The sequence below is a fragment of the Pteropus vampyrus genome, unplaced genomic scaffold (genome assembly GCF_000151845.1).
Source record: "Pteropus vampyrus isolate Shadow unplaced genomic scaffold, Pvam_2.0 Scaffold97, whole genome shotgun sequence".
In the NCBI taxonomy this organism is placed as follows: domain Eukaryota; kingdom Metazoa; phylum Chordata; class Mammalia; order Chiroptera; family Pteropodidae; genus Pteropus; species Pteropus vampyrus.
The window spans coordinates 2751314-2773896 of record NW_011888878.1 but is presented as its reverse complement, the minus strand read 5'-3'; the positions used below and the strand labels follow the sequence as shown (position 1 = coordinate 2773896).

General features: G+C 35.7%; 1 protein-coding gene across 1 annotated transcript in view; it reads right to left on the bottom strand.

The window, feature by feature from the left end:
* The window catches only part of PLSCR1 (phospholipid scramblase 1), a 27959-nt gene extending 5807 nt beyond the window's left edge, over positions 1–22152 (bottom strand). Inside the window, exons 1-7 of the mRNA XM_011364435.2 lie at positions 21929–22152; positions 16534–16557; positions 13812–13892; positions 10187–10473; positions 8767–8809; positions 5938–6158; positions 4314–4475 (exon numbers count right to left, since the gene is read on the bottom strand). Of these exons, the coding sequence (XP_011362737.1) occupies positions 4314–4475; positions 5938–6158; positions 8767–8809; positions 10187–10473; positions 13812–13892; positions 16534–16546 (807 nt within the window). The 5' untranslated portion in view covers positions 16547–16557; positions 21929–22152. The remainder of the gene's footprint in view (positions 1–4313; positions 4476–5937; positions 6159–8766; positions 8810–10186; positions 10474–13811; positions 13893–16533; positions 16558–21928) is intronic.
* Positions 22153–22583: the final 431 nt, after the last annotated feature.

The following is a 22583-nucleotide window of genomic DNA, read 5'->3' as shown; positions in this document are numbered from 1 at the left end:
TTCCAGAGTCTGTACTCGTGACCATTATGGTACTCAGACTTTTAGAAAGTTAGGGATCAATTCTTAATAAAAATCTAGGCTAGGGTTCAGCAAACAATGGCTAATGCGCTAAATTTAGTCAATGTTTATAAACATTTTATTAGGATACAGTTACACCCAGTATTTATGTATTGTTTTGACTTTATGTACAATGGCTGAGTTGAATAGTTGCAACATTAATTCTATATGTTTTCTGTCTTGTCTTTCACACACACAAAAAGTTAATTTTGCTGATACCAGCTCTAGGAAAAATAGGAATATAAAATACTATGAAAAATAGCAAGCACTATATTTCTAAATTATGAAACATTTGCTATTTCAGTTAAAATCATAAACTTGGTAGGTATTCCCACAACTGGCATTATTATTCGGCATTGCTGTAGAAGTTGGCTGGAAAAGAAAATGAGCTAATTGGTTAATAAATATTAGAAGAGCTAAAATGATTTTGTTTGCTCTGTGATTTTATAGCTAGGAAACCAAGAAATATGGCAAAAAGACTTCTAAATTTAATACTTAAATCCAGTCAAATGACTGCATAAAAGGGAATAAAAAATGAATAACTTTTCTCTACAGTAACAATAAGTACCTAAAAATATAAATAATGTTCCTTAATAGAGATAATGCCTATAAATTAGCAATAGATTAATAAAAATTAGAGGATGTATATGAAAAAAACTATAAATCCTTCTCAAGATTACAAAATTAGGTAGGAATAAATAAAAAGATCACATTTCTGAGATGAGACAGGTCTAGCATCATAACTATGTTAATTAAAAAATTACAAACAAATGTAATATTATGTGAATTGGATTCTAACATTAGAAAAATTGAATGAAATGGACTTAATGTGTATAGGAAAGGAAATAGCTAATAATAACAAGAAAATACAATGAAGAAGATTAAGCGACTGCTTAGCTATGACCTGATATAGGGTATATCATTAAATCATCATAGTTAAATCATAAGGCAGTGCTGTAGGAACAAATAGATCAGTGCACTAGAGGAGAGAATCTAAAAATAGATCCCATTACTTATGGGAATTTAATGTATGGTATTTTATTTTAGCAAGGAATTAATAGTGTACTTAATAAACTGTGAAGACACAGTTATATAGATATTTGAATTAAAAAAAAAGTGTGATTCAATTTGCAGAAATAGAATTCCAAGTAAGTTAGAAATTTAATGTAAAAGAGAAAAAAAATAGATAAAATGTAAGATTGGAGGGAACTTCATTATTAAGGCAGGAAAACACAAAGCTATTAAAATAGATATATTTGACTACATGAGATCTAAATTTTCTATGTGATATCTTTATATCTCATAAACAAAGTCCAGAAAAAAATAGCTGTGGAAAATATTTTCAAATCAAAAGACAGATGCAGAGTTGACATCTTCAACACACAAATTAAATACATAAATTGACAAAGGAAGAGTAAACCATCTAATAGAAAAAACAGGCAATGTACATGGATAGATAATTCAAAAAGAACAAATACAAGTAGCCAGTAAACCTAAAATGATGCTCAAAATCCTTAATGGTAAGGGAATTAGATATTAGAAGTAACCTTCCCCCCTACACATTGCTGATTTTAAATTTCCTTTTTTAGTTTGATGTTTGTAATTTATCTGAGCTGTATCTAGATGTCGTTTCTCTTTCTTACCCAGAACTCCCTGTGCTTTCTGAATCTGAGGATACATAGCATCAAGTTGGCAAGATTTTTAGTCATTTATCTACTTGAATATTATCTCAACACATTCTCTGTATTGTCCTTTTCTGTAGCTCCTCTTTGGCATATGCAAGAGTAGTTTACTCTAGCTTCCTGTCCCTTCAATTATTTTGTCCCTTCCAATTTGTATCTCCCCTGTATATTTTCCTCATATAAATCATCCAGTTAAGCATTTTCTCCTCATCTGTATCTAATTTGCAGCTCATCTTTTCCAATGAAGTTTTCTCAATGACTTTTCTTCATTTCTGGAGGTTCTATTTGGTTTGTTTTCCTGTTCTTTAGTCTCATTCTTCCTGTTATGTTTCTTGTTTTGTCTCTTTAATGTTTACTTAGGTATTTCCTATAGGATCGATTGCAGATTGTAGTATTACATGCAGCTTTTTCCGGGTGGAGTAGCTCTTTGAGCCGTTGGTAATTTTTGAATCTGCTCACGTGAAGATAGGGCTTGTTCTGTAGGAATAGAGGTGCCTTTGGTGATCGATGTCCTAGTGGGTTTTTGCATTTGACTCTGTCATCTGTATCACCACTCAGGATAAATTTCTATGATTTTAGATTGCTAAACCATGGTATGAAACAGTGGTATGAATTCAGACACTAAACTCATCTAGCAGGGTGAACTGGAGTATCAGTTTCATGTAGGCATATTGATTTGCCTGTTTTACCAAGAGTCCTGGAAGGACACAGATTCCCTTATCGTCTCCATGGGATAGAGATTCTACCTATCTTCCTTCTATTCTCCCTTGGAATAATCTTATCATGGCTTTAACTACCATCGGCATGCTACAAACCCCTCAACTTTTCCCTCTACATACTTGAAATCCAATACAATTCAACTACACACTATTAGCTTTCCACAAATCAACTATTTCTCTTCCAAGATTTTTAACTGGGCCAATGGCACTGTATTCATTTAGCATCTTAATCCTCAGACATCAGAATAATATCCAAATTTTCTTTTATCCTCAACTGACATCAAATCTGTAAGTAATTCTACTTTGTACACTTATTAAATGTCTCTCGAATTATTTCTTCCTTTAGAATGCTGCCTATACTTGCTGTGTTTCTACACCCAAGTTGCCGTGCCCACCGACACCCAAATGGAAATCATGTTCCATAATGGTCCCTCATATTGACAATTTCTGCCTTCAAACTTCTCATTATATAGCCTGAAAACATTTCAAGAGACTAGTTTCTCAATTCTCTCAAAAATGTTACTTAGTAGAACCATTCCAAATGCACAGGAGGGAAGTTAATTTATTACATATAATATATGTTCTAAGGTATCCATTCAGAATGGTTGCTGGATGACTTCTAAATTCTTTAGCATTAAATGTAAGGGTTTCACGATCCCTTTGGACTTGCTTCTCCAGTATCTTCACTTATTTTCCATAAATAAAATATAGTATCTAAACTTGTGCTAATATTCCCTAAAAGAACAATTTTCTTTGACTCCTCTGGATCTTTGATAGAAATGATAATCTCTACATAGAACTATTATTATACATAAACCTATAAAGTCTTTACACATACATAGTATACATCCCTCACCCCACAATCCATATTCCATTTTAAGAGTGTTCATAAAGCCTCTATTAAATCACATGTGTTTTCTTGGAATGCCTGTCTCGCTCATTAGAATCCTAAGTCAATGACAAAGAAAATTCATTTTCATATGATCGGCATCTAAAAGAGGAACTGAATATCATGTGACTAATTTCCAGGCAGATACTACTATAAAAGAGTGAAGTTGGATAGTGGAAAACCTTAGGAAGTCAAAGGTGATTGGCAGAGTTCCCACATATTATCACAAGGGGGCAGCACTACTCAGGTTCAGACTTTTTTGCCCCATTTATAGAAATGTGGGTCCACTTTACCACATTTTCTGATTTTCCAATAGAGTGAGAAAATCAAGATTAAGTTCTAAAATCACCAGACTTTTAATATTCGCAATTAAATAATGTGAGCTATCAGGCTAGGCCATCTGTTGGAAAACTGCCGTAATGAAATTTCTCCATATCGTAAATACACAGTTATATTGTGGTTTCTAATGATCAAATTTAATATAAAGATAAAGGAGAGACCATAGAGAAGCATTATTGGGTAATATGTCTTACACTACCTTCTTTAAAACTCTCTTTGCATAATTGGCCTTTTTGTAGGAACTCAAAGATGTCAAACCTACTAAAGAGTGCTATGAACACTAACTAGCAGCTTGTGTTTCAAACTAAGGAGGGATCCACATGCTTTGGAAGTCAGACTACACTGACAAAGGTTCTACTGAAAATAGATAATATACTGTACTTCCATACAAAAACTACCACATTTAGATGTTAGATGTTTTACTTATATTTATTTGACTACAGGGCTCTACTTTTCTTTTTTTCATTTAGCATAATGAACACTGATGTTCAATGACAGAAATGACCACCGTTTTTGACCAAAATTAAATATATGAGCACATTGGTTCCCTCTTGAGATATCAGGATATACATATATAATTCTTACATTAGGAAAGCAAAATCTATAAAAGATGATCACATCTCTTACCTCAAAATCAATATCTGCACAACAACTGCATACAACACATGGACCAACAATTTTAAGTACATCCTCTCTCCTCTCATTTTGAACAGTAAACTTTGGCAGGCATGGGTGCCAATTCTGAGTAACATACCCTATAGGTACTCCAGGAGGAGCGTGGATTTCTATCTAAAAGGCAAAAGAACACATATAAGTTGTAATGACAATAATGTCTAATAATAACTCTCATTTACTGAATACTCTGTAAATTTCAGAGACTGTTCTAAGCACCACTTGATTTATAACTTGTCTTCCAGGTTGGTATCATCATCCCTATTTATAGATGAAGTAACCGAGGAGCAGAAAGATTCATTAACCTGTATCAGATTTCATAGATAGAAAGTAGAAGAGATGAGCCACAAACTCGGGCATGCTACACCCATAGTCTCAACACATTTAAGCACTGCTCTACCAGCCTTGTACATTTTGAAATTTCTATATTAATAAAAAATGTGTAAATTATTAAGGAACTCTTTTCTCTAACTCCATTAAAAACAGTGGTTTGGATGTATGGACAGAACTCTGATCATTGCCATTTTCAAATATGTGTTGCAGTGATGCTATAATGAAAAGAAAATGGGGCCGGGAAATTTGGCTGTGTTACTTAGCTGGGTGACCCAGACAGTACCTCAGTATGATCACGTGTAAAGGAAGACTTCCAGTGCTACTGTTTAAGATCAATAGATAATGCTTTTTAATGTATTCTTTACCTTTAGACCATATTCCATCAAACTCTCATATTTTGCTCAGATATCCTAATGGATGGATACTACCATACCTAACCAAAATGACATGGAAAACAAAATAATTAAGTATGAATAACTTCAGTTATATTTTTAAAGCAAGTGCAATATTACACTCCAAATATCTATGTGCTTGTGTCTCTGGATCATGGCCTCCCAGCTACTTATGTGGAATGACTTACCAGGAAGAGCTGGTCTCAGGCCAATAGAGATATAGGCAAAGGTCAACTTTCCTATAAAATCTCTGTATCCTGAGATCTATGTTCTCTATAGGTGGGCTGACAAGTAATATGAAATACACAGCTGGCCATTATGAAACTAAAGGTACTCACAATTAGTATATATTTACCACAAGAGACTCAAATACATTCATTTTTTTTTTTTTTTTTTTTGAATGGAGAACCAAAAAACACAGGAGTTGAGATTTCTCAGAGCAGCTCTCTTTTAGGTTTGCTCCATAACGGGTTGGTCAAATTGTTAGATTAATACATCTCTTTTTTCCCTCATTCTTCTGTATACTTGCTCCACGAACTGTATTCTTGGATATTGTCTATGATCATTTCAAGTAAGGGACTTGACCAAGTGCTTTATTGTCCCAGCCCTTCTTGAAGATTGAGAAGTCTGGTCTCTGAGCAGATGCACAATCCTACCAGACAAAATTCTCAGGGACATAGGGATAACTTCTCATTGTTTTTCATCTGCTATCCTTCCTCCTATTTATTCTTGAGCATAAACCAATAGCTTGTGGATCAATTTTCCTTAAATCCCATTTGATTATTTGGCTTCAGCAAAAGGGTGAAAATTCTTGTTGAACTATTTTACAATTACCTAGAAAATTGTTCACTGACCTCCTGAAGGCAGCAGGGGCAACAACAGCTGGTACACCTTAGAGGTCTCTCCAGAGTCATGACTTCTCGGCCCATATTATCAAGAATCCTCATGGTAAAAGGTCTGGAAGCTCCACAGCAATTTCGGGTACAACAATCAGTATCCTCTGCTGCAAAGTAAATCCTCTGTCCAAGGCTGTTCTTAATTTCATATTTGTTATTTGTTTCAAAGCCTATTAAGACTAAAAGTATAAAAGAGGATCATTATGTTAAAAGAATACTGAATCTATCCTAAGATACTATAATATACAGTTGTACCATTTTTAGATGATACTTTAAGCAACACAGGGAGAAAAAAGAAATGAGTCAGAAAGAGAAAAAAATGGCAAAGAAGAGAGGAGGAGAGGGTATTAACGTATAGAGAAGTTAAGAGTTCCTTTATGAGGTATGGAAAAGAAAACTCATATCTTCCTAATTCCATACACCCATGTCAGAAAGGGAGACATTCCTGCTGAGGGATGGTCAATGCTACAGATGGTCACAGTCATGCTAGGTGTATGTAAACAGTTTGTCCATGTGCTTGGTATAGTTTTTAGATACTCAGTGAAGACGGGGATAGAGGATGATAGCTATGTTTATGCTCTATGAAATCGTATTTTAAATAAATTGGCCAGAGATTTTGTTTTATACCATCTTCATGGCTTATCTTTGTGCACTGTGTGAAGGAAGGTAATTAAAGTGTTGACTCTCAATGCACACATGTAAAAAGGGAGAGAGTGAAAATGGAAGGTGAATTAGAACATCATATTGGGCCCGGGGCACCCTTGTTTAGAGCAGCCGTACTTGTTCAGAAGTGAGAGATGGGTATTCAACAAAGCATAAAGGTGCTTGGTAACCAAGGCTACAACTCACAGTTTATGTAGACCCCTGGCATCCTAACTGTACTCTACCTTAGAGGGTCTAATGTCTTCATCATTAGAAACAGAGATATGCTAAATACTGACACCCACCTGGTATCTACCAAAGGTCTTTTCATATGAAATCAACCGTTTGAATCTGCTCCTGGCTAAAGCCAGAAGGAGGCAATTTGTGGTCCCACTTGTCCATAGCCTTCATTGACTTGGATAATAAGATGTCATAAGCCACTCGAATAACAAGTGACTAAAAGAAATATATGGAGACAAAAACTGCTCTCTAATATGTGTGTGGATGTACTTTTATTCAGAAAGAAATGTCCTTTACAAGTTCTATCACCATGACCTCCCTTAAATGTCTTTGCTCTGACTCACACAGGCCCTGGACTCTGCTTCCATTAGCACCACCCTAGACCTCAACATCTGCCAGTCAAATGTTTTGTGAGAAAAAAATTAAATGGATCCATGAGATGAGATGTATCACCTATGTGTTGCATTAAGCAGCTAAATCTCAAAAATTTTCAGCCTGCTTATCTGTAAATTGAGATAAATGGATTTTTGCATCACTGTTTCCTTATAGTTATTTAAATAATGAAAAACAACCCATGAATTCTATGGCTATGTCTCTATTGTTTATTAAGTATTTAATTGGAAAGGTCTCAGATTCTAAAAATTAACTAATATACATCACTTTATACTACTCAATGTTAAAATATAGACTTTAAATTTTAGACAAAAAAAATTAAAGACATACCTTTTAAAAAACTGAAGAATTGATAAGTACTAAATTTGGAACTTAGTATTTCGTGACTAATGCATATATATTTTAAATATATAAAACATAAATCTAAAAACTATGAATAAAGTACTACATCATGTATAGGGTATTTTGGAGGGTATTATAATCTATAAATTTAATCCTCTAAGTATAAAACATCAAAAAAATTTAGAATACAAATTATCCAACATCGAAGTGCTCATTTCCAGAAAAATCTTAGTTTAAACAAACAAAAATGAGAACATTATCAATATCTAACAACATATATTCTAAGTAATCTAAAAACAATAGATAATTGTACATTCTAACCAAATCTATTACCAACTATTATAAATTCTACTAGTAGAAATAAATTTGCAGAGAGGTGAAGAAGGATTTAATTGATATAGTTTAAAAACTAGCAGAGTTTTCATTAACCTCTATATCTAGAAGACAAATACTGGTTTATGAATCTAGTCAGGTTCTCTTTCTTCTGGAAGGAGTTCTGAAACATCTAGTGGCTTCCGAAGTTTTCCTTATATATGAGGCGCACTGGACCCAAGGGGACATATGTTGGAGTCAGGCTCGAATATAAGAGTGTTATTCTAGGAAGCCAGTCTCTAGGCCTGCTGGTTAGTGTCCTCCAGCATCCAAGGTGATAATCCACAGCCCACGGAGTAAAGGATTTACTGGGTTCATCTAAACTCAGGATCGTGATTTTTCTAAACATACACATCCATATTCAAAAAAATGTATTCACTTTGGAAGTATACTAAGGTATCTGTACTACTGCATGTGGCTCTGCGCCGATCTCAAGTTTATCACAAATTGGGGAGAAAACAACTGAAGTGATAGTCAGGTAAAGTGATAAATCACTGAAATGATCTCTAGAGAGAAGTGGGGAGTAGAAGTAAGTTTTGATTGGTTTTCTGCTAGTTAGGATCTATATCATGAGGACAGATGCCCAGAATAATAGTATTTTACCACTTGCTTCCTAATTTCAAGAAACAAGCTGCTGATAATTATCATCATTTCATTATCATGATGAGAGACATTTGTAGTAACCAGACTTAATCATTCTACATCAGTGAAAGTGTTATATTTGTGGTTGTTGATATGCCTTTTTCTGAAAAAATGTCTTCTCTTTCCAGAAATATAATCAATTTAAAGAATACATACCTTCCAGAAGCTCAACTTGCTGATGAATCAGTATCTGATCTATCTGTTATAGTTAAAAAAAAAATTAAGCTGTAAATTTTATATCACGTTTATTAAGCCAACCAAAATAACATTACAGTTCTTATATATTAAAAATGTATATCATCAATTATCAATATATATCAAAGCGTATCAATATTCAATGAGAATTTATATTACTTCTAGGTGTAACTAAAGTTAATATAGTTTTAATCAAAAAAATCTACTGAATATGCTCACTATGTGGGCAAATTCAGGTCATATAAAATTGACTTACACTAGAATCCTTATATAAATTAGAAAAAAAAGTTCCTTCTAGAAAAGACATAAGAAATATTAAGACCTTTTTATACATTTAAAATGTGCTTTTACAAATATAATATTTCCTTTTTAAGTGTAGTTGGTATTATTTGTAATAGGTGATAACTTTCTCTATAGGTTTTGTAAGACATCAAAAAAAAAAAGTCTATTTAGGGTATTTCTTAGAGAGTTTATGAATTGCTGTAATTTCTCATGGCATATGCTTCCCAAGAAAATTGTGGGAAATTAAACTAGTGCAGAGCATGAATAAGAAAGCTAATTCATTTAAAACTGTTGAATTTCATAGGAATATTGGTTTATAGACCAAACACATAGAATTTCATATTCCTACTTTACCTACCAGATTTCTAACACCAAATATAAAACCTCAAATTGCTGAGATAAACTATCATGCACTACATTAAAATTAAGGATTTCTTACTTTATTGATAGAATTAATAATATTGAGTCTTTCAAAGAACCAAAGCATCATAAAAATGTAATTTTATTAATTATAATAAAAAGCGAGTTATAGCACATACAAAATATTTTTTTGGCACCACTTAATGAAACTGAACAGTAAATTGAGTTGGATGTTTTTTCTAACTTCTAGAAAATTACTCAGTGTTGGGATTAAAGAGCATGGGATATAGAACCAAGATTCCGGGAGTAAAAAGCCATTCCCACTTCCTTAGTGTTTTAACAGTGAGCAAATTATGTAACTTCTCCATAACATCAGCTTTCTCCTCTATAAAGTAATGATAAGATTAGCACCTATATATCGTAGAGTTTCTAAAAGGATTAAAGGGGTTAACATTTATAATATACTTAGAAACAGAGCCTGGAAGATGGTATGTTTGTTAGAGGCTATTATCATAGATTATATTCAAGATCATAGAAAACACAATTTCCTAAGACATTTGTATTTTACTTTAAAAGTAAACTTGACTTAGAGGAATCAGAGTAATTACTTAGCAAACAAAACTATTTTACCATTTCAGTCTTTTGTGAATTTGTCATTTTTTAATCACATTAAGTAAAATGGAAGCAGAATGCTATTATTATTATTTTTTTTTAGGATTGTTTTATGTATTTAAATTACCTGACTTAAATATTCCAACCCTGGTGGACAGTCTGATGGAGGTGGTGGTGCTGGCATCCATGGTACTCCTGCAGGTCCACCTGGGTGATGGTACATGGGTTGGTGTTGAACAAGAAAGCCCACTGGGCCAGCACCGGCATAGCTAGGTGGTGGGACTGAATAGCCAGTCTGGGTGCCAAGATAGCCCACCTGGGTTCCAGGATAGGCACCCAGGTGGCCAGGGTAGCCAGTCTGTGTCCCAGAAAAGGCAGCTTGGGGGCCTGGGTAGCCAGTATGTCCTGGAGGTCCTGAAATATGAACAAGTGAAATAATTTGTAACTGCATTGAAAAATGGAATCACTGGCTTTTTTAGGATTACTTCATTTATCTGCAAACTGAAATTTCAGTTTAGAATTCCTGTTTCTATGAACCTTAAAGTTTATTTTTATTTTTCAGAAAAATTTTTCAATGAAATATCTGTGGTTTCATGTACAGTTTCCATCTGAAGGGTTTAGAACTGAATAGAGTTGGCCCAAGTCTTACTCTTATCATTTGAAAATCACTAGAAAATATGCTTGAAACCTAAGAATGGAAAAGAAAATCAACAATGATCTAGAGTCATTTATATAAACGTTATGGAACGTCTTCATGGAAAAGAGAGGTGACATTGAGTAGAAGGCCCAAAATAAAGGTTTTCAGCCAGAAGTTTTAGAACCAAGATCTCTATTAAAAAAAAAAAAAAAAAGTAATTCTGGAATTCCTACAAATGGTATCTCCTGTATGTATAGCTGGGAATGGTTTTGCCCCCCTCAAGGCATATTTGGCAAGATCTGGAGATGTTTTTGGCTGTTACAACTAGAGAGAAGGATGATACTGACATCTGGTGAATAAAGGTCAGGAATGCTAGTAAATATCCTAAAATGCCCAGAGAGCACCCTAAAGAGAAAGAATTACTCATTCCAAAATATTATAGTGCTGCTTTTGAGAAACCCTGATATAGAAGTAAAGGCATGTCATTTCTTCCAGTACTGTTCAGGTAATTTCCTGGGTTCACAACTTCCCTGAAGTTTTAACCACAGTATATTCTAATCCTAACAATCTCTACATGAAAAAGAAAAAAAAAAAAAAAACAGAAGAAAACAAGCCCAAACAAAACAGTCTATTATGATATTTAGGTGACAAATCTAAATTTCAAATTTTAGGACCTTCAGCTCTCTGGAAAAACAGTTCGAGAACCAAGGAAGGTAAGAAGTTGTAATGGGAAAATTGTCTTAAGTATTTAATAAGCATAGTAGAGGACAAAAATATACAAGTGTATACTCTATTGTCCACATGAATTTTGACTACAGTGAAGCTTCACAAGCTTATATGTGTAGTGCACAGAGTAGGACTTCCATAGGAATGCAATATAATTTCAAAGAATTGTGTTCCACAATATTTTAACACTGAAGGCCTTGCAAAATTTAATACTTAGAATAGGCAATTTATAAATACTTTTAAATGGAACACTGATGAAAAATATATACACCATTAAAAGTAAGACTTTGAATAGAGAAAACATATGCTAATTTCTTTTAAATACTATAGCTTTGGACAGTTAAGAAGACGGAGTAGGTAAACGAGTGCTGGCCCCCTCTCGATATCACAGCAAAATTACAACTAACCTACAGAACAACCGTCAAGGAAAATTACATGAAATCTAGCTGATCAGAAGTCCTATAATTAAGGATATACAGAAGAGGCCACCTCGAGATTGGTAGGAGAGGCGGAGATGTGAAATGGGTTGGTCCCAACCCATTTGGAAGTTGAGAATGGGGTGGATTATCTTGGCAGCAGAGGTTCCCCCTGGGAGGAGTGAAGGGTCCCAGGTGCATAACGGACTCCTCATGCCGGAGCACAAGTGCTAGGAAAAGGAGTATCCAGAACTTCTGGCTGTGAAAACCCACAGAGTTTATGGCTGGCTGAGACAGAGAGCTGTAACAGTCCCAGGTGTTCTTCTTAAAGAGCCAGCCCATGGACTGACTGACTAAGCTCCGACACTGAGAAAGTAGCTTAAAAGGCACCATGGACACACATGAAGGAATTGAATTGTCTGGCTTGAGGGCGGGAGCTGTAGGAGCAGAAATGCTGGCAGAAGATATCATTCCTTTGTTGAGCCCTCCCCATTTTTGGGTTGCAGACCATATCTTAGTCTCCATCAACTGGGCTAACACTGACTGTCTCACCTCTGTGATTACCTGAGAACCCATCTCACCCAACTTGTGTCCCACTCAAACTGATTCCAGTGGTTTTTCCATAAAAATGAGCTGTGTTGGCTCATTATGTGGACTTTCCTAAAATCTTTCAAAGGTTCACAAACCCCAAACAGGAAGCATCTCTCCTGGTGTGTCCCATATCTCTTGCTAAGCAACACCAAGCCCGGCATTAGTAGCAGCCAGCCTCGGTTCACAGATTAGCCTGTCCCAGGACCTTCAAGCTTAGCACAGATGGATGACATCTGTAGATCGCTTTCTAGCACCACCAGACTGAGCTTGAGTATCACCTAGCTATTTTCACAAATGACTCAATGAAAGGGTAAACTTGGCAGGCATCAGAGTCCTGCTAGGGCAAATTCTGCTCTGTAGGGTCAGCCCCAGAACAGCAGCTCCTCCACTATAGTCATGCCTAGTCCAAACAATAAAATAGCCTGAGGGTCAATCCATAGTACACGTATTACATAAAGCCACTCTACCAAGACCAGGAGACATAGCACCTATACCTAATATATAGAAACAAACACAGGGAGGCAGCCAAAATGTGGAGACAAAGAAACATGTCCTAATGAAAGAACAGAACAAGGCTCTGGAAAAGATTACTTGGGGACAAGTAATCTACCAGATGCAGAGTTTAAGATGCTGGTTATAAGGATACTCAATGATCTTAGTGAAAACTTCAGCAGATAGGACACATAAAAATGGAGATAGAAAACATATACAAAAAGCAACCACAAATGAAGAATGCAATAACTGTAATAAAGTATACATTGGAGGGAATCAAGAGTAAATTTGATAAAGCAGAGAATCAAATCAGCAATATGGAAGGTAAGGAAGTAGAAAACATCAAATTAGGACAGCAAAAAATAAATAAATAAATAAATAAAATAAAAATATAAGGATAGTTTAAGTGGCACTTAAAGAGAAGGTAAGGGAGACTCCAGGACCTGGTGGCCAAATTAAACATATTGGCCTCTAGCTTAAAAGCAACAGGAAGTCAATAGAGTCTGAATACTCTCTGTAATATGAAGAGATTTGTATTTTAAGCTCACTGGCTATAGTGCAAAGACTAGACTATAGGCAACCCACTAGGTATTTTATTTAATATGTATATTTTGGGAGTTAAGTTATATGCAGCTTTATATTTCATTGGCTAAGTGTAAACTCATTACGATTTTTAATAACTCTATACCATTACTATCTTGTATAAGTATTACTTCAAATATATTTATGATAATATATAGTCAACACACAAATCAAGAACTAGCTCCCAGGTTCATCATTGCACTTTTAACAAAATGCACTATTGCAATAAATACAGACAGAAACATACCCTTTGGGAAATAACAGCAATTGATTAATTTTGGTTTTTATTTTTTAAACAAATATTTTACCTTGGAATGCTGCTGGAGAATTTTGAGGAGGATACTCAGCTGGTGAATTTGTTCCTGGGTGAGAAGCATTCATTTGCGCATCTGTAACCCAAGAAGAGGTAAACATATATCTGCTTCAATAAAATATATGTTAGGAAGAAAAATACAATGTCTATAGATAAGTTTCATTTGTATGATCTTGTGCTATATTGAAAGAAAGTGAATTCTTCTCTTAACAAAAGCTATGCCTGTTATCAGAGTTATTTTGCAGTAGAATCCTGTTTCAAACAAATTCCCTTTTAAATATCATAAGAGAGTTGAGTTACCAGGGTTGATTGAATTTCTAATTTTCAAATATGCCTGATGAGTGTTCACTTCCATACTCTGATTTTGTTGGTGTTAGAAAAAATATTGTTCTAAAACCACTATAGACTGTGAAGAAAAAGATAAATAAAACTAGGTGGATGTGAGGATGGTAATAGAAGGATTATGGATGATTTTAAAGATATCTATAATCATTACTATAGGGATTTTTTAAATATTTAAAATAATGTATCTATTTCTGTATTGAAATATCCTTTTGATGCTTGCTCTGGAACTAGGAAATTCCAATATATGACTGATTTTGGCCTATACAAATCATGACTGACTTAACTACAATAAACTAACACATTAAACATTGTTATCTGCTAATCAAAGTGCCTAAAATAATCTTAATATACGTACAAATGGTTCAACTCTAGTTCTTCATATTTGTGTATCTCTAGTCATTCATTTAGCAGCCAGACAATAAATATTTACTGAGAGTCTCCTGTGTCACCCATGAGTTAGGCTCTGGGGCTACATTGGTTCTGCCTTTATGGAACTTCTGGTCCAGTGGACACTACACTTATACCATGTTCTCTTCTCTTTCCTTATGACTTACTAACTGTAAATTCAAAATTTTTTTTGAATTATGGAGACATAGCATGAATATAGAAGAAAAAGTTGGTCAAACTTTTCATGATACTTTTCCTGTATGCTTCTCTTTCATGAATCTTCAAAGACCACTCAACACATGTGGTTTTGGCAGGAAGGCTGGACTGTGGGCCCCCTTTCTCCTCCATTCAATTGGCTTCATAATAATGTCAGCAGAATGGAGTCCCTGGAGACTATCCAAAATCAGGGTACAGAGAATCCTCTACTTCCATGATGGCTTTTTTCTGAACAGACACTGCAGGATACCCTGAATTATCACAGATCTCTGAAATACCACATGCCATTCGATCTCAACTATTCCTCTGTTTCTCAGCTTCAGTTGAGGGGCCTAGTTCCTAGTTCTCTAGTTCTCAAGGCTCTGCCACAGCCTCTGCCCCCAACCTGTGTTGAAGATGACAGGATCGTGAACTCAACAGATCTCAAGACAACACATTTCAAGTTTTACTTAAAGACTTATCCTTAAAAGATATATGTCACATTTTGGCAATTCTCAATAGGCATCATTGTTTGAACAATAGTAAACACACATATGTCCATGACCTAACAGATTTAAGAAATCAGAGCTCATATCTGGGGTTTTGGTACTAGAGCAATGATCCAGGTGTCAGAAATTTTCAGTGGAAATTCATACAAAGAGAAAAAACATGAATTGGCAAATGGTCAGGTAGACCAAAGAGCATATAATTTTTTGGATGGATTTGTGAAATACAACTTAAAATAATTTATAAAATCATAGGACTGTCACATTGTGGTAAAGCTATTTTATTTATATTTATATACATATATGCATTCCATTTTAATTTATGCATACATACACCCACAATTTATATATATAAAATGGAAGAGTTAAAAGGTAACAATGACTGTGGCCAAAAGAATGTTTCTCAAGTGATTTGAAGCATCCTAAAGTTTACAGCAAGAAAAACAGCTTAATACTATATAAATTTACATTTAAAAGGCTTTGAGTTTTGTAAAAAAAAAAAATTAAATTAAGAAAGCAAACATTAAGAGAAGATCACGAAACTTCCTGAAGGAAAGCTGAGGTTTCTGGTCCTAATAAATGATATTATATGTAGCAAGGCTGACACTGTAGTGAGAAATAAATATCTTTGGCTATCTAAACAAAGATAAACATATTCTAAATCCTTTCAGAAAACACAATTTTATTTTTCATATTTTCCCCCATATGTATTGTTTTTCTCTCCAGAACCTCAGTTTTAAACAGAGAAAGTATTTTATTATATGCTTTGTCATACCCAATTTATTTAGAATTTTCTTGAATAAAAAAAAAGCCAGAACATAATGATCAGTACTTAATTAAAATTATTCACATGTGCATGTTATGAAATATATATCAGGGGTGTATCTGAGTATTTTATTATAATGAACTGACATATTAAATTTATTATGTTAATTAATATGATTTGAGTATTCTATGTATATGAGATGCACATAGAAAAGGGAAAACTGATCTGGATGGATACAGTATAAATTATACAACATATTTTCTAGTAAGCCTAAAATTTCTTAGGTTTATCAAAGGCTTTATTTTTTTTAAGGAAAAATTAGTGATGGTGAATATTTGTATATATTTTCTCTATAGTCAAAACACTGAATTAGACTTTGGATTCTGGAGCATAAACAACACAAAGCAAATTATGTCCTTTCAGAGACTGAATAAAACATATGACAAATAACATTAACAACAAATTTAACATTATACTAGAAAAGCAAATATTTAATTTACTTAATTTAACTGACTTACTTTGTTTGTCCATGACTTAGAGTTCTGAAAAAGAAGACCTGATGTTAATACCTTGTCTACAATTTTATTGGTCAAATACGACTGTTGTAATAAGATACTATGAAACCATACATATGCATAAGATATTCCCTTATTTTCTAGTTTATCAGAATCTGGTCATTTTAAATAAACCCTTTGTCCTGATCCATTCCCCATTGTTATGTTTCTAATTAGGACTCCAGAAGTTGTGGGTCAGCCCACATGGTGGACAGCGTGAGACTGGGCCCCAGATATGGTTCAGCATAAGAAGGAAAAAGGCTATCTATAAGGTCACATTACTGCAAATATCTCTGGATATTTTGTGTCCTATGGACATGTTCTGTCCAGCTTGAACAGTAAATCTGAAAAGGCCTGACCCTTTGTTCTATGCTTTAAAACATACTTTTAGCCAGAGAACACTCTCAGGGGTTGTCATAGTTGTAGTACCATGACAATCCAACCAAAACTTTGTGTTTAGTTACTTCTAGAGAAAACAAAACAAAACAAAACAAAACAAAACAATATTGTACTCAGTACTTCAGCCCTCCAGTGCCTTGATCCTATCCTACTCTTTTCTACTATCCAGTCACTACTTTCCCTATCTCTCCACTTTACAATTCAACCCCCTGTATGCCTGTTAATTACAATTAACACATGAGGCAAAAACTCTGTTACTTAATTGTTTTATCTCGCACTCATACACTAACATAAATCAGCCCTGCACTGCACAGGCCCTCTCCAGTCTTGGCTGCCACTTTATTAAATCCTCCTACTGTGTTGTCTTAAATGGTAAATAAAAGTTAACTGATCCCTCTATATCCATGATCAAAGACTATATGTTAAAAGTAATACTTATTACCTTAAAATATGCTAAGAGTACCTTAACAGATCTGTAAAGTTAAAAGACTAAAGTTCTGGAGTACAAATAGGTAGTATCCCTTAATTAACATGCTAGACTGGACATCTCTAAAGTTGTTATCTATCCCTTGTTGCTCGTAGGACACCACTCTTTAATATGATTAGTTTAAAAAATATTCTATGGCCTTTAACCAATTTAACAGCAATTTTAAGTCCCTATTGTTTCCATCATTCTCCCCTTGTCTACAATGTCAGAAAGGCACTCATTTTAAGGATAAATTGTTACAGGAGGAACACAGGCAAGTCCCCCACATCCCGTGTGTGTGTGTGTGTGTGTAACTTTATTAAAATAAAATTTTTTTACTTAAAACAATTAAATAGTTTTAATTAGAAGATATTTTTTTCTGACATTTAGTTGTTTGAATCTGAGAAGTCCAGTGTCAATCAGAAAGAAAGGATGTGCCAGAAAGAGAAAATTCATGCTGTAGCTCACGTTAGTAACAGGTGGAGGCTCTTAAGCAATGGAGTGCCATAAGTTCCCAAGTTCTTGCCAAATAAGTACCAACTATGAATACAGGAGTATTTACCTTTCTTGGGGTCAGAGATCATTCCCTCCTTGCACAGAAATCCAAGGAAGAGAAAATTAACAGACCCCAAAACAGAGCTCATTTGTTCATATTTGCTCTTTTCTCTCCTACTTGGTTACATTATTTTGAGTCTTAAAACAAAGGTTTGTGAGGACGAGTATTTGCTAGGAAAATTACTGCAGAACAAAATCTAAGTCCTCACTCTCTTGTAGGTTTTAGAATTTTTGCTATTACATAATATCTCAAGCATGAAAAACAGTATGTCGTAAACTCTGGTGCAAAATGTTAAGTGACAGTTGTGCCTGTATGTGTGCACAACTGTTAAGTGACAAAATGTTAAGTGACAGTTGTGCCTGTATGTGTGCAATCTATAAGAAAGTCCTTATAGATTGAAGATTTCCACCATGTTCATCCTTGTCCTCTCATTTGCTGTTTTAAGAATCTTTTGATTTTCTCATACTTAATGAGGCTAAGACATAATGTCACTTGGTTTTGGAAATGACTGAGTTGAGGCTTGGGTGAATTAATTAGTTAATTAATTAACATGATAACGTTTAAATAATGCCTCCCACTACTCCTATAAGAAATAAATCCCAAAAAGACTTCAAAAAAGAGAAAATCATATTTATCCTATACTAAAAGAAAAGAAGTCTCTAATAAAGTCATATTATATATCATACCCCTGGAATCTAAATTGCTTCAAGACAAATACAAAACTGTAAATTATAATCCAATTACTACACACTTTTTTCCTACTAAGTGAGAGGTTCTGAGGAGATTAAGACATCAAATACTGTCTTAATATAAGTATATCTCTGTTAAAATTATTCAGTCAGATATCATAAGGCTCATTGCTGCTCTGGAAAATTAATTATAAACTTCTACCACTAGGGATATGTTATGGTTCCACAATTCATATTACAGTGAAACCCTTTAACCATCTCTTGGGGTCCTGGAATTTCTATCCCATTGCTTTCAAAAAGTATTGTAAAATCTGGAATCCAAGGGGGAAGCATCGCTCATTTTGGAAAATCCTGAAACTACCTGTCTATAAACTAGGCAAAACTAGATTTGATTATTTATCCAAATTTACTTAATTGCCTAAGAATACAGCAGTTAACTTTTTTCATCAGATGGGGATATATGTTCTAAATTACTTTAGCAAAATGTTACTGCTCTAAAAACATCACAGAATTCTATATCTCTAACTTCCTATGAATAAATGAGAATGAGACAGTAGGCTAGGAAGAGGGGAGAAACTGGGCACAGGAAGTAGAGAACCCAACACTTGCTGAGGTAAGTCACAAATAAAATCATTTCCATGTTGTTCAGCTTATTTATAGGTAAATTTTGTACATTTAAAAAGATTTAATTAACATCTAAGAACAAAAACATTCGTTGAACTGTGGTTTTGGTAAAAGATGAGCAGAACAAAAACAGATGAGTTTACACATATAAGTGGGCCAATGTGTTGTTGAACATTTGAGTACATCAGTCCACCATATGTGCAAGGTATAGGATGGAAGTGGGGTCGCTGAGACCAATTTATAAATGCAAAACATCTGGTACCAGGGAGTCTTCCTTTAAAAATCCACTACTATATTTTATGTTCAGGAAAACAAAACAAAAATATTCAGAACCACTTTGGGATAGCATTTTAAAATAAACCTTGAAGAAAAAAGTAGATATTACATAAACTGGGATCAACCGAGAGTTAAGTGTTCTACAATGATAATAGTAAACCAAAAAGACAAAAGAAACAAAAGTTAAAGTTTATGTCAGTTATCCTAGCTTGGTTGCTTTATTCATCCTGAAAAGCCTTTCTCAGAGCTCCCTCACAAATTTAAGTTGTTTTCTATCCCCCTTATAAATAAAGAAACTATGCCCAGAGAGTGAATGGTTACTTAATGTTATACAGCTCACTAACTAGTTGAATTAAAATGATTTGTGATTCATGTCATTTGTATTCATGTCTTTGATTCATTGAAAAAAAATCTCTCAAATTGTCGAGTTTCAGTAAAATTTGTTAAAAGACTATCTTTATGGCATCTTTCTTATGAATTTCAAATCTACTCATGGCCTTTTTGTTTTTACCAGGACAGGCAAGAGTTTTTGTAAGCACTTACTAAATTCGAAATTTGGAAAATGAAAAAAGCACGATTATTAGTACTGATGAACTACAGTACTTTGGCTTTTTCAATTTAGCGCAATTTAAGAAAGTGCAATAGTGTGTGTGTATACAACATACATAAATGCACATGTATAAATATGTATATAAATATTCACCTAATATAGAGCTTGTGTTTTTTTTTCAAAGAATACCGATTGAAGGCAGAGAGCATGTAAGCCACTATAACAATCACTAGAACAAAATGACAGACAATATATTATTAAAAATACCCTAAGTGCTATAAATGAATATAATGGTGTTATAATAGTTATCGGGACACTAGTTGATGGGTGCGGGGGCGGGGGGGGGAGTTGTCAAGAAAGACAGATCTGAGAGCTGAAGGAAGCCTCAAATCAACCAGGCCATTGACGTGTCGGGGAGGTGAGATATTAAGGAATTGCATAGGTAGAAGTTTTGAGGCTGGAGAGAGCTTGTCTCATTCAAGGGAACATAAGGTCTGTGTTGCAGACCAAAGACAGTGAGATCATTAGACATGAGGATGGAGAGGTATACAGGAGACAGTTCATACATGTTTAATGTATCTCCAGCTGCACTCTAAGCTCTCAAAGCCCAGAGCAGGGCCTGTCTTGTCCCGAACAAGGTATTTTACTGGTGCTTATTGATTCAGAATTATTTTATTCCTCTCAGGCAGAAAAAAACACCTCCTTTACAGAAGTGAAGTCTGCTTAATCTCTAGCTATTTCACATGCTACTTTTCTATCCAACTGCAGAAATTTAATCATTTCAAAAAAGCCCTTGTGTCTGGTCAGTGTCCAAAGTCCTAAAAGTGTCATACTCATCAGAGTGGTATTAAGAGAAACCTCTGCTGTTACAAAAGTTCAAGGGAGAGAGGACCCCAAATCACCTGACACTTCACACTAAGCAAGTGACACTTGTATAGTACTAACCATGTACCTAACATTGCTAAACGAGTAGAAACTAGGCTTCCTGTCTGTTCCTGGAACTGGGAAGTGACCATGCCAGGACTTCTGGGAATAAATGTATAAATAAAACCACATGAGAACCAGATAGTAAGCCTGGAGAAATAGGGACTTTGCCAAATATAATACTCCAAATCTTGTAATTCTTTTAATAGTTACACAATTTAAGAGATGACGTAAGGAAGGGACATATATGAAAGACTGGCATGGAGTCCCTAGATATTAAATAGTAGAGACAGGATTAAAGACAGGCAGGTGGATTCCTGAGATAAGGGTCTTTGTCTCTATGCTACAAACCGCCTCTATTTTCCCAATTCTTCCTGTGTTCCAGCGGGCCTAGCATAGTTTTGGGCTTCAGCCATATTCTTAATTAATATTTACCATTAAATGACAGCTAACAGGCTCTCTTAATCGACCCTTCTAACACTGCCAATATGCTGGCAGATACTTCTGAGCCCAGGCTCTTTCTCTCATTCAAGGCTGCTGTCCGCGCTGTGAAGAGATGTACAAAGGTAAGCCAAGCCTGTAAGGCGGTTATCAGCCAAGAAACACCCTGTCATTGGCAGGGTTCCTACTGGCCTGGGGTACCGCCCAGCCAGCTGCGGCCCCTCCGCGTTCCCTTGCTCCACTTCCGGGACGGCTTCCCGAGGCCGCTGGGTACCCAGCCCCCCACATCCCCGCCAGCTACCCCGCAACCTCGACGCAAGCACATCCCGCCAGCCCTCGCGCCCCTCCCGCACAGGTCGCCCCCGAGCCCCGCGCCAGGCCTGGGAGCCGCGCCGCGCCCCCGCTGCTGTTAACGCTGAACGCCGCCTGCCCACCTGTGGCTGCTGCTGCTGCTTCTCGGAAGCCGCGCTGGGCGAGACGAGGTCGGGTAACCCTGGCGCCGGGCGGTTGCTCTCCTCCCCTCGGCCCCTTGAGGGCCCAGCGCAGCTCGTTACGCAACCTTCTCTAAAGTCACCAGGAAGGGGTCTCCGAGCGACCTCAGCGCGGAAATCATGGCTCTCGGTTTCGTTTCCTGGAGCCTATGAATACAAAAGGGCTCGCCTACCTGGTCCTCGCGCGGGCTCCTGCGGCCCCGTGTGGTTGAGGAGGGTGGAGACAGAGCTGCTGGCGAGACGGCTCTCCGAGTGTGGCGCGGAGGTGGCTCCCTCGCCCCCTTTCCTGCTCTCCGTACAGAATCCAAAAACGTTGATTGTGCGGCTAAGGGCAACCAGGAACTGGGACGTTACTAGCTGTAACTTGGAAAGTCTTTATCGGGCGGTGTATCCGCCTCCAGGGTGGGGTTGAAGGCACCAAGTTTCTGAGAACTTCCTTTACTCTGACCTGGACCTCCATACCTTAGATTTCTGTTGGCTTTTAAGGCTTGGGAGCTGTGGGCGGTTCACAGTATAAATGTGGAAGGGTCAAGCTTGTTTTTCTTTATGGTGCCTTCTCACTTTCTCTCTCTAGCTCTTTGTGTCTCTCCCTGTCTCT